Below are 13,374 nucleotides of genomic sequence, written 5' to 3' on the forward strand. Positions count from 1 at the left end.
GATAGCGAGTGCGTGGGGCGTGTGTGTGGTGTGTGTGTGGCTGGTGTGTGTAGCGTGAATAGGAATACGATAGAATGCACCCCCTTAGGGTACGGTCTCATGGACTGATATTTTCCGCGTAACGCGTATCGCGTAATCAATCAGAGACATTCCGCGTTTTTTGTTACGCGGAATTGAATGTCTTTAGTTCACATGAGCCATTTTTTCCGAGTAACGCGTATCGCGTAACCAATCATATCGTTCATTCTTTTAAAATGTTTCAACAAAAATGTCAAACGTCGTAATTTATTGGTTACGCGATACGCGTTACGCGAAAAAAATGGCTCATGTGAACTAAAGACATTCAATTCCGTGTAACAGAAAACGCGGAACGTCTGTGATTGGTTACGCGATACGCGTTACGTGAAAAATATCATCCATGGGACCGCACCCTAAGGCTGAAGTCACATAGTATGTATTTTCCACGTAACGCGTAACCGCGTAACCGATTAGAAGAGCGTTTCGCATTTTCGGTTACGCATATAGTCGCGCTTCTGATTGGTTATGCGAAACGCGTTATGCGGAAAATATCAGTCCATGTGACCGCAGCCTAAGGGTACGGTTACATGGACTGATATTTTCCGCGTAACGCGTATCGCGTAACCAATCAAAAGCGCGAATATGCGTAACCGAAAATGCGAAACGCTTCTAATTGGTTGCGCAGTTACGCGTTACGCGGAAAATACATGCCATGTGACTTCAGCCTTACGATACAACTTATTGTAGACTGGGCTTAATGCGAGGTCTACAATGCGAGTCGTAAAAGTCGTGAGTCGTAAGAATTGACCAATCACAGTCGATTATTCTCCTCAAATTCGATTGTGATTGGTCCATTTCCTACGACTCACGACCCACGACTCGCATTGTAGACTCCGCATAAGAAATTGTTCAATCACAGTTGAATTTGAGAAGAATAATTGATTGTGATTGGTCAATTTCTTAGGGCTTAGGGCTTAAAACACCTATTGTAGGCTACGGTCAACGTGACGCTACAAATGCTTCGAAGCATTCCTCTTCTCTTTTATTTCAATAAAGAAAGAAAGAGAAGAAGAACGCTCCAAAGCATTTGTAGCGTCACGTTGACCGTAGCCGTCGACGGGCACTTATGCTGGGTCTACTCTAGTCTAATTTTGGAAATATTTTAAAACTGATTGCGCGACTCGATGTAGAATCATTTGTAGTTGTTTGTAATGGTTTTCGTTTCGTTTCGTTTAAAATATCTTTAAAATTGGCACAATTACACTTCTTGCTTACTGCAAAAATATAACTTTAGAACGGTGAAAATACAAATAAAAAAGAAAGCATAAACTACTACAAACGATTGTAAAGAAGATGGCGCAAGCGGATTTGAGATATCTCCAAAATTGGCAAAGTTACTCTTTTTGTTTATTACAAAAATATAATAACTTTTGAATGGTGCAACTATAAACAAAAAAAGCACTACAAACAACTACAAACGATTCTGAAGAAGATGACGCAAGCGGACTTGAGATATCTCCAAAATTGGCAAAGTTACTCTTTTTGTTTATTGCAAAAATATAATAACTTTTGAACGGTGCAACTACAAATGAAAAGAAAAGCACTACAAACAACTACAAACGATTCTGAAGAAGATGGCGCAAGCGGATTTGAGATATCTCAAAGTGGGGTGCGAGTAATTTTTAAAATTTTTATAATTTTTAATGTATTAAACTACAAACAAAATTTTTTGTTGCTACAAACAACTACAAACAAAATGCTAACATTTTCCGTAAAAAAATTAATTTTTCAAAAGTCGGGTGCCAGAGGTTCAGGACCAATTCTTTCAAAGGTGCCGCCATAGCCGCCATGTTCTTACTGCGAATGCCTCACCTCGCGAGCCGCAGTAATGAAAGTAGAAAGTGACGACAAAATCTATGACGTCATGAACACGAAAACGCTTTGGCAGCTTAAGGTGCGTTCTCACTATACGCGTCGCGCGTCGCGTCACGACGCCGCGTCATGAGTTATCCAATCAAAACGTTTCATTTTATGACGTCATTTCCGACGCGAGATCTTGTCGCACACAAAATGGCCATCGCACACAAAATGCATAGCTTAGCATAAGCATAGCATAAGACCGCTAAACCAATGAGCATCCAGCATAAAGTCGCCATATTGATTTACATAAGATGCTCATTGGTCCAGCGGTCTTAAGGCCATTGCACGTAACAAAGTTTTAGTCATAATCGTAAGGCCGTAAGAAAATAGACCAATCACAGTCGATTATTCTCCTTGAGCTCGAAGAATAATCAAGTGTGATTGATCTATTTTCTTACGGCCTTACGATTATGACTAAAAATTTGTTACGTGCAATGGCCTTTATGCTACGCTAAGCTATGCATTTTGTGTGCGATGGTCTTAAGACTCCATAGACGCGAAAACGCCATGCGGCAGAGTGCGTTGACTCGCAAATTTTGATTTTGCCGCAGACGACTTGCGGCAGCCTTTTGATTGGTCAACGCACTTTACCGCACGGCGTTTCCGCGTCTATGGAATCTTAAGTGGAGAGCACACACTTCTGCACAACGCATAATACGTAAGCATAAGAAAATTGATTGGTCTATTTTCTTATGCACATGTGTATGGACCAATCAATTTTCTTATGCTTACGCATTATGCGTTGTGCAAAAGTGTGTGTCCGGGCCCTTAGACATAATCGTAAGGTCGTAAGAAAATAGACCAGGCAACAGGCAATAGGAACAGGGAATAGAAATCAGAAATCATGTATAAATGCAGAATAAACAGTGACACAGGCAATAGACACAGAGTTTCCGTCACGTTGGAAATTTTGTGCCTATTGCCTGTTGCCAACCAATCATAGCATTCAAACTTTTTAGGTTATAATTAACGATTTTTTGGTTATTTCCTGTTCCTATTGTCTGTTGTCTGGCATTGTGCAAGGGGCTTAAAGGCCATTGCACGTAACAAAGTTTTAGTCATAATCGTAAGGCTGTAAAAAAATAAACCAATCACAGTCGATTATTCTCCTCGCGCTTGAATAATAATCGAGTGTGATTGGTCTATTTTCTTACGGCCTTATGATTATGACTAAAACTTTGTTACGTGCAATGGCCTTTAGCATTACTTAATTGTAGACGACGCTGAAGGTGCCACGAATCGGGACCACTTTTTCCATTATCTATGTTTTCTGTGACTTTTTCTACTCGCACACTATGAAGTTCGACCTCCTTCCTCCTTCTTGAGGGAGGTCTTTTTTATCATGATTTGAACAAGAAGGAAGAAGGAGGTAAGTTCATGATCTGTACGATGAACGTCCTGAAATAAATTGTAAATGTAAAGTTATTTATATAAAAACATGTTTTTAAACCTCTCTGATTTAAACCTCGTCATAAGCACTATCAAAAGTGGCAAAAAGAAGTGACAAAGAAATGACATTTTAGGTTACTTCATATGGAAGTTTTACTCAAAAATTTTGCTCAAAATCGGGTATAAAAAAAATGTTAATTTATAAATTATTATATATTTGGACATACTCTTAACGTATTGTTTTCTCTAAAATTTCATGTAAATATGCATTTCAATGCGAAAAAGAAATATTACTTTTTTCTAAAAGTAAAATCTGATACAAAAGAAACATGACATAGAGATACATGAAAAAATGTTATATATGGGTTTATATACTAAGCATATATCAATTTAGTATTACAGGATGACTTTGATTATATCTTATTTTAAATTCAGAAAATTTAGATTTTGATTATCCAAACAGAACATTTATTTTATGCTTTTGAATATGAGATATATATAATAAAAATAATTTAAATTAATATACCAATAATTTATTCAGATAACTGCAAAAAATAATTAAAACCTATAAAGAAGAATAATTATGGCTTTGACGTGGTCCGACAAGTACAGACTCATTACCAAAAATTTATCAGAATGGCTGGGAGATGCAAAACTTAAGAATATCCTGAAGGAACGTGATCTGAAGTTATATTGGGGTACAGCTACAACAGGAAAGCCTCATATTGGCTATTTTGCCCCCATGTCCAAAATAGCTGATTTCTTACGGGCCAGCACTGAGGTGACAATCCTCTTCGCAGATCTTCATGCGTATTTAGATAATATGAAAGCACCTTGGGAGCTTCTAGAACTTCGTACTCAATATTACGAGGCTGTGATCAAAGCGATGTTGAAGTCAATTGGTGTGCCATTGGATAAGTTAAAATTTGTCAAAGGTACAGACTACCAGTTGTCCAAGTAAGTATTAAACAAACTCCTTTGTATGTACCTTAGCATTTTGCATTATAATTGTTAAACTTATATATTATGTTTATTAATATGACATTGCAATTAATTACATAGTTTTTTCTAAAGGGAATATACGTTAGATGTATATCGTCTGACTTCATTGGTGACAGAGCACGATGCGAAGAAAGCAGGTGCTGAAGTTGTTAAGCAAGTCTCTAATCCACTGCTGTCAGGTCTTCTCTATCCAAGTCTACAAGCGCTCGATGAGCATTATTTAAAGGTGGACGCACAATTTGGTGGCATTGATCAAAGAAAAATCTTTACTTTCTCAGAGAAATATCTACCAATGCTGGGTTATGAAAAATGTATACATCTGATGAATCCGATGAGTCAGTATTAGAAGAGAAATATTCTTTGCATGGCATTTAAATTAACGTGATTATTCATAATATTAACTTTTCACTGTTTACGTTCTGTTTAGTTCCTGGTTTGGCAGGTGCTAAAATGTCTTCATCGGAGGAAGATTCTAAGATCGATCTATTGGATAATCCTGCGACAATAAAGAAGAAGCTGAAGAAAGCATTTTGTGAGCCGGGAAATATCACAGATAACGGAGTTTTAACTTTCTGCAAACATGTTGTATTTCCATTATTCAAAGATGGTGAAGTTTTCAACATATCAAGAACTGCAGAATTCGGTATGTGGTTCACTATATAGGCGGATTTACGGAAAGATATCTTTTAATAAATTTAGTTGTACCTTTGTGTTTTTATAGGTGGTGATGTATCCTTGTTTAAATACGAAGACTTGGAAGCCGCTTTTGCAAGCCAAGAAATACACCCTGGTGATTTGAAAAATGCTGTAGAAGTGTACATCAACAGACTCCTCGATCCAATAAGAAAGGAATTCGAAGCAAACTCGAAACTGAAATTACTTGCGAGCAAAGCGTATCCTCCACAGAAACAAAGTAATTTATTTTTGTCTATTTAACGATGGAATCATTTATTTGTTATCAGTAAGAAGTATAGATAGCTTTGTACTGCAATCACAATTCTTGATATCCAGAAGCAGAGGCGGAAATTACTCCCGCAAGACTAGATATTCGAGTGGGCAAAATAGTCGAAGTGAAGAGGCATCCTGATGCGGACTCGCTATATGTCGAAAAAATAGATTTAGGTGAATCAAACGGTCCACGTACCATAGTTAGCGGCTTAGTTAATTTTGTACCTCTGAACGAGATGGAAAACAGGATGGTGGTAATTCTTGCAAATCTGAAGCCAGCAAATCTCAGAGGAATCTCATCGCATGGAATGGTTCTCTGTGCTTCAGTGTATGTGTACATATACAAGTAGTTTTCAACTTAATGTTACGCAAACACACACACGTCAATCATTTACCAAAAAATAAACGCGGGCAAAATGTATAAACAAAAATAAATATTGATAATACGACTATAATAAAAGTACACAATAAACGATATATTTTGTACAGTGAAGAACCAATTAAGCAAGTGGAGCCTTTAAGGCCTCCCACAGACAGCATACCTGGCGATAAAATTGTTATCGAGGGATATGAAGACGGAGTTGCGGATGATGTGTTAAATCCCAAGAAAAAGGTGTGGGAGAAGTTGCAGGTACGTCTAAAAACTAAACTCACTAACTAGCTTACTGAGTCTTTGACCATTTATTCGTCAACATTCCCGTAACATTTAATAGATCAAGATACGTTGTAATAAGATAATATGTTATTAGGTGGATCTTGTAGTAAATGGAAATGGCATAGCTTCTTGGAGTGGAAATCCATTGCTTACTTCGACGGGTGGCAAGATAACATGTGACACACTAAAAAATGTTCCGATTAAATAATGTATTTATATCCGACTTCATCGTTCATTATATTGGCTTTGGCTAGCTAGGGATATTTAGCTATTGTTTATATTTTTATGAGATATCTTATCTTTTTTATGTTTTTTCAACATATTTAACGAACACGCGCACATAAATACAAGTGCAACATCAGTCAAAGAAATTTAACCAAATTGGCAAACTTATAAATAAATAAATTCAATAAACAGTTGCCTTTATCGATTGTCCTTTTCAATAAAATGTTGGCCTTATCTTTCAATATAAATGTTGTGTAATTGACTTTAAAATCGTAACTGACATTTTAGTATCGCAAAGCAATTTTTTTCCAATTCTTTTAGTGATCTTTTTTCAATGCAAATTTTTAAATAAATCATCAAATTTCTACCATTTTACGTGGACATATATTCATTTAATAGACATTTCCAAAAAACGGATCCTGTTATCAATTCTTTGAAATTGAATAGCATATTTTCATAACGAGTTTTCCGTTAAGGACTTTCAGGACATTACTTTATATCTAGAACCGTACACGATGCTTTGACGTTTGACTCGCAGAATGCGTTTCGGTATATTTTGATCTACAAGAGAATTATACAATCAAATTTTGTAAAATAATTTTTTCTGGTTTTTTTTCTCCCCAAAAATCGATTCCTTGCATTATTCGTCACGCAAAGTCACTTCTGTACTCTGTAAATCTTATTTAAAAGGTCAGAGGACCATTTTTATCTATTTCATGTTCCGTTTCAATATTTATTTAGCTTTGTAATAAAACATTTCTAGCTAGATTTCATATAACATTTTTTTATTTTTACTCGAATATGCTACCGCAGGGGTAAAACCCAGGACATTCTGTGTATACAGGGTGTTCAAAAAAACTATTCAATATTTATGTGGTAAATAGTACACATCGTACTGAGTAAAAAAAACCTTAGTAAACATAAGTCGAAATCTGATCCGTTTCTGAGATATAAACATTTTTGTATAGGGGAGACCGGGACTATGTGTCCACACTTTACGCTTTTTTCAAGTTTACTAAAAACTAATAAAGATATTTGGCTAAAATTTTAATGGTATAACCTTTTAACATTGCTATTAAAAAAAAAAAACACATTGTGAATAGGAGAGGCAATTAGAGCCAAGCGCGGTAATCAAAGCGCAAACAATTTATAAAAATAAATATATATATATATTAACGTACGTTTAGACACATTATTCGTGTCCTCTTCAGCGTTAAAAGTTACATAAAGTCAAATACGAAGATTAACAAAGATAATAAAAAGGAAGTCGAGTATAAAGCGTAGTCAATAGACGAACAAATAAAAGACGCAGTCAAAATTTAAAAAAGGTTAGGCGACAGTTTCCCGAAAAATGGTGGGGGTAATGTTGGTACGAACGAAAATCTCTATACGATTAATTTTATTTTTTAAGAGTTAGTACTACTGCCACAGTTTTTTGACATAGGGCCGGTATAGATAGCCAAAGGTCCGGGTTGAGACGAGACCAGCATTTCTCACTGGTTTCAGCGCCATACCGTGTAGTGGCCAATGCAGTAACTACGTTCTTAAGATAAAGCGGGTCATTTCCGGACGAAGTCGCTAATAGTCGATAAGTCGCGTCGCTATTTTCTGTAACTCTTATAACTATATAGTTTCGTTATCATCGTTATATTATCGCTGTGCAGATATAATATATGATAAAAAAGTTGCGCAACGACAATATAATGATAACGAATTGTTGTTAATAGTTATAGAATCAGAGCGCACTGATCTTTAAGCCGAGAACTCCGCATGACGTGTTAGAGAAGTTATATTATTGTAATCAAAATTTTGTTAGGACTTTCAGCCCTTAAAAGAAATTTGTTATGTCAATTGTAGTTAAAAATTGATGATTAACATAAAGTCTATTGCATCAAAGTTGCGACTTACATAGACCATTAATTAAGAAACTATGAAATTTTTTTTGTTATTCAAACTTAAGAGTTTTTCAGGTTGCTAAATATTAATCTGATGTTAAATTCAGTTGATAAATTCAAAATGTCGAAGCCATATAGCGGCCGGATGTCAAAAGTATCATTGATAAAATCGACCTCAAATTGTGTAAGATACGGATGTAAAAATTCTATCATTTTTATTTTTAATATCCGCTATTTTTAATTAACTTTTTGCCATTTGATTAATATCGTTATATATAGGTTATTAATAGGTTATTTAAAAAAAACCTTTAATTTCGAATATAAAATTAAAAAATAATTTACAAATTCTGAATAGTATATGTATATAGTTGCAACTTTTTGACGCAATAGATTCAGTGGTAATCTCGGTGTTAATAATAATCGTGCATCAATTATATGTTTTTAATCATAAATAACATAAGAAATTTCTTTTAAGAACAAATAAAGGATATATATTTTAATTCGCGATGCTTCTTTAATATTCAATTTCAATTCAATTCAATATCTTTATTTCTCTCCCCTCCTGCGGTTGGAAAGGCGTTTTTTTTTCAGGAAAACGTTTCCAAAAACCTTTACAATTATAATTATACACATTCAGTCATTACCTGATACCTTTTACATGGCGTTTTACAGGGACGTGCCCAACCCTTTACATATTTTAATTCTATTCGAAACCTGACCTTTGGACGACCTTACACCACTACTATTACCCCCCCCCCCATCCCTTCTAGTGTCTTCTCTCCGTCCCCTCCGCCTGGTCCGCTTCATGCGATGCTCCTTTAATAAACTTATTCAATTAATTATATTTATTATTTATACCGTGTAGGAAAGTTTTGTTTGTATATCAATTAAAATTTCAAATAAACTTTTATGTAATTTCTCTGGTAATTTCATAAAATTAATATTTTCATCAAATTAAACTGCCAAATATACGGTCAACCTGAACTTTGTTTACCTATATATATAGTAACAATTTTTTGTGTGAATTTTAAAAGTATATTCTTTTGCTTCGTCAACTACACACGCCGTACTTTCAAACTTGAAACGCAGTCTGAAACTGAAACGTACAATCACATAATTAAATTGCTAATCAATTTAACAATACCGATACTATACCCATCTCCACACACACTGCAAAGAATGTTACGAAAATATTTTTAATTTATCTATATATATAAAATAGAATGTCTGTATGTATGTCTGTATGTATGTCTGTATGAATTTTTACCAAAAGTATATAAAATAGGGGTAGAATTTTCCGCGAGGAGTGCTATAAAGTGTATAATTTTTCGTTACCAATCTTTTTAGGAATCGGTATCCGAACTAATAAAGGAATTTTTTTCGATTAAGGATATTGAAACACAAATAAAGTCGTTTGAAGAAAAACGACTCCCGGGCGAAGCCCGGGTATCCAGCTAGTAGTTTATAAAATTATTGATTATAATTTTTATTTTTATTTAAATTTTAATTAATATCTAATATTTTTAATTTCAGTTTATAAAATTAATTTTTATTTTATTATTAATTTCTTAAACTTCAATTCATTAATTTTTAATCAAGAAATATATTTTTCACATATCGACTGATATCTTTCGGGAGGTCGTATCTTACACAATTCGAGATCGATTTTACACAATTTCCGGTTTTTCTGCTTAAACGCTCAGTCAGGCAACCTCGAAGCTAAGTGTCTACATCCTATCTTGAAATAGATTACCAAAAATAAATTATATTTGTCGAAATTTTCTCGTAATTTTTTGTATTTGTAGATACGACTTTGCACTTCAAAATTATAATTAAATGAACAAGATACGACATATTTATTTTTAAATGACAATAATAAATGTTATTTAAAAATAAATATGTCGTATCTTGTTCATTTGATTACAATTTTGAAGTGCGTCGTATCTATGAAAATTGCGTTTTTGCGTTTGTTTCGCACAAATAATATCAAATTAAACAATAAAGCTGTATTTTAATTCCAAATCACTATGCTTTTGAACAGTAAAGCAAACTATCTTGTTTGTTGCTTATCAACAAAACAAAAATTTACGAATCCTGTAAAGTGACAGTTTTTGAGATACGATCTCCCGAAAGATATCAGTCGATATACGATAGAAACAATAAAAAATATGAACAAGAAAAGATTTTGTCATCATTGAAATGGAATTCGAACTTGTGAAGATCTATAAACAATAAAACATTTATGTTATTGAATTATTGATTATTTTTACTGCCTAATCTATTCTAAGTATATGCAAAAGTTAAATGAAAAAGCAAAACAAATGTAATGCGTTAAACATATTTTAATGTACGTTGCGTTTTAGTATTATATTAAGTGTTATTTGCAATTGGGAACAAAGTTCTTTGGAAGTTTTAAACATCATCGCAGGTGGTGACCATTACATGATTTATCAGGAAGATATAAGTATAGGAAATTTTTTAAATTTTAAAATATTTATTGTTATTTTATAATAAAACATTACATTTACATTTCTCTCACTTTATGAAATTTTACATTATTTTATATCACGTTTCACTTTATTGATAATTGGATTTGCCACAAAAAACCCTGTCTATTTTAGAACCCTCGCGTCTAACAACGAGACTTTGCTAAAATAAAAAATTATTGTTAGAGGATCAGAATATTCTACAGACATAATCCTCTAAGTCGATATTGTTTAGAGATATATACACTCTCTGAAACATTAGAAAAATATACTATATAGCATTCTTTCATTCAATTTCTCGGCATCTATCAGGACATTTCTCCGTGGTGATAGATGGTGGTAATAGATACAATCAATTATTTTGAATATCCCTGACTCACATCCAGAAACTTGCAATTAACTGGATCAGTAGTAACAAATTTATTTGTATAAAGTATTTTAATTGATATATTAAAATAGTTTATTATCCGTCATCACAGGGAGATGCCTATATAGGACGTCGAAAAATCGAACAAAACAAAGCCATTTCGTACATTTTTCTAATTTTTTAAAGAGTGTATCTCTGAACGGTATTAACTTACAATAAAGGATTATGTTTATACAGAAATATAATAAAATCCTTTTCCTTCGCCGTCGTGAGACAGGTTAGTTTTACCCTACTGATGACCAGTCATTGCGATAGTAATCCTGCTCAGTACGAAAGGAACCGCAGGTTCGGACATTTGGTTCACGCACTCGGTCGAGCGGCCGTTGGTGCGAAGCTACCATCCGTGGGATTATGCCTGAACGCCTCTAAGGCCGTATCCTCTCTAGTCAAAGGTGGCAATGATATCTCTAGGAGTCTCGTGAGTCGAAAGGCTCAAAACAATGTGACACACTACTAGGCGGCCGGTCCCCCTTAAACGGGAGACCCGGTCGTCGCACGAGCCCGGTTTGCCGTACGGCGCTTCTGCCCGTCGTCGGGATCTCACCGCTTACGACGGCACGGCGTCTAACGGTCGAACATGAGTTTCGCGAGTTCGATGTCGAGACTCGGAATCGTCTGTAGACGACTTAGGAATACGACTGTAATTTAATTTGTGATTTATTAATTGACACACAGAATATGTAAGCATTGCTCTTTTAATTTTCATTTTATTTTATTCTTTTTAATCTAATTTTCTTTTTATTTATTTTATTTTATTTATTTTATTTATTTTTTCTCAACTTTTTTCAACTACTCATTGTTATATTCTATTGTTCCTTTGTTTCTCTGTGTCAGTTTGTTGACTTATTGCTGCCACATTTGTACAATGAAGTGTTCTGCAAGCGTTTAATGGACTGTTGCACTTGATAAGGACCGGAATCTCGGTCGAAACGCGTCGTGCTTGAAAATAAAGATTGCCAGATTGGTTGAAGCTAACGAGTTTTTTATTGTTTTATACAGAAATATTTTGATCCTCTAACAATAACCTTTCATTTTAAGTTTCGTTACTAGACGCGAGGGGCCTAAAATCTTTATAAAAATGGGCAAAGTTCTTTGTAAGTGAGTGAGTTTAATGCCAAATTGGCAACAATTTGCTATTAATTTACTTACTGGATTATAAACATGCTGCTGTATTACAGACGGGTTGCAATCATATATTTACCCATTAGAGAATAGATATTTTGTACCTACTCTAAACGGATGCAAAACATATGAACGCATTTTAACAAAAAACTTTGGTTTTTTATTTCAATTAATTAGAGCGACCTGAGCGTTGCACTGCGCAAATCCGAGAAAAGCAGCCGCTGCGCCGCCATTTTGAAATTTTTCGATATAAAAAGAATTTTATAATATACCTTAAATCATGAATAGTATGATGTACTTTGTTCCGATTTAATAAATCTTTCCATCTGTTTAAAAAAAATTCGGAAAAAAGACGGCCGTTTACTTGACCCTCCCCCCTTAATTAGCACTAAATTATAGTGTACTTGTTTTTTATGTAAGACCATTTTCTAATATGGGGAGGTCTAGCTTAATGGCAAGCTGGACCCCCCCATTTTTTACGCGATTTTCTGCTAAACGGTTCGAGCACCAAAATTTGGATTAGGGCACTTAATTAGTACCTAAATAGCACTAAATTTTTTACCTGGTGCGAACTTGATTTGCGCTGGTGGGGGGTCCAGCTTAGAGGTTGCATTTTGACAACTAGATCCTAGCTCGGACTTGATGGCGTTCTTATATTAAATTGATTTTAAATCTTAGAGAGTCCTATTACTATTATTATTAGCCTGATGGAAATATTTTACTGAATATAATGGAATTTTACTGAAATTTTGTCTCAATTGACCTAGATAAAAATTTTTTGCTGAAAGTACTATGAAATTGATGATAAATGAAATGGAAAAGTTATTGAAAAATTACTGAATATATTTTAAAATAAATCATAATTTTCTTTATAAATACTGTAAAATATAAGAAAAATTAAATTATATTGTTAAAAAATAATGACAAATTTGTTAAAATATTAGATATCATGAAAGTTATTGAATTTAACTGAAATTAACTAAAAACTGAAATTTTTATAATGATATCTATGGAATAATAATGAAAAGGGGGCAGTTGATAGTAGAATTTAATTATATTTTCTGTCAAATTTTTACACACCAGGAATAATTATTAAATTAATAACTTACTTTCTCTAGCTTTTTTTATCACCACGATTCCAACCTTTACTGACAAATTTCTGAGTCCTTGCTCGTTCAGTTGATTTTTGGAACTGAAGCATAGGACCTTCAATCGTTAATTTGAGAATTTAGCTGATGCTAATTCGAGTTTATAAAACTGTAAATCTACTTTTTGTTGAGAATTACC

General features: G+C 33.9%; 1 protein-coding gene across 2 annotated transcripts; it reads left to right on the top strand.

Moving 5' to 3' along the window:
* The first annotated feature begins 3,149 nt into the window (after window positions 1-3,149).
* Tyrrs (Tyrosyl-tRNA synthetase) lies at window positions 3,150-6,348 on the top strand. 2 transcript variants are annotated; one of them, XM_077421704.1, is made up of 8 exons: window positions 3,150-3,307; window positions 3,869-4,284; window positions 4,402-4,664; window positions 4,757-4,972; window positions 5,051-5,242; window positions 5,341-5,605; window positions 5,767-5,908; window positions 6,027-6,348. In XM_077421704.1, the coding sequence occupies exons 2-8, from the start codon at window positions 3,911-3,913 to the stop codon at window positions 6,138-6,140; spliced, it is 1,566 nt and encodes a 521-aa protein (XP_077277830.1). In that variant the 5' UTR covers window positions 3,150-3,307; window positions 3,869-3,910; the 3' UTR covers window positions 6,141-6,348. The 2 variants fall into 2 exon arrangements, with proteins under 2 accessions (XP_077277830.1, XP_077277831.1); XM_077421705.1 differs by lacking the exon at window positions 3,150-3,307 and adding an exon at window positions 3,486-3,507.
* Window positions 6,349-13,374: the final 7,026 nt, after the last annotated feature.

Source organism: Temnothorax americanus, unplaced genomic scaffold (assembly GCF_048541705.1).
Source record: "Temnothorax americanus isolate GAGA-0224 unplaced genomic scaffold, ASM4854170v1 Scaffold7, whole genome shotgun sequence".
NCBI classification, from domain to species: Eukaryota; Metazoa; Arthropoda; class Insecta; order Hymenoptera; family Formicidae; genus Temnothorax; species Temnothorax americanus.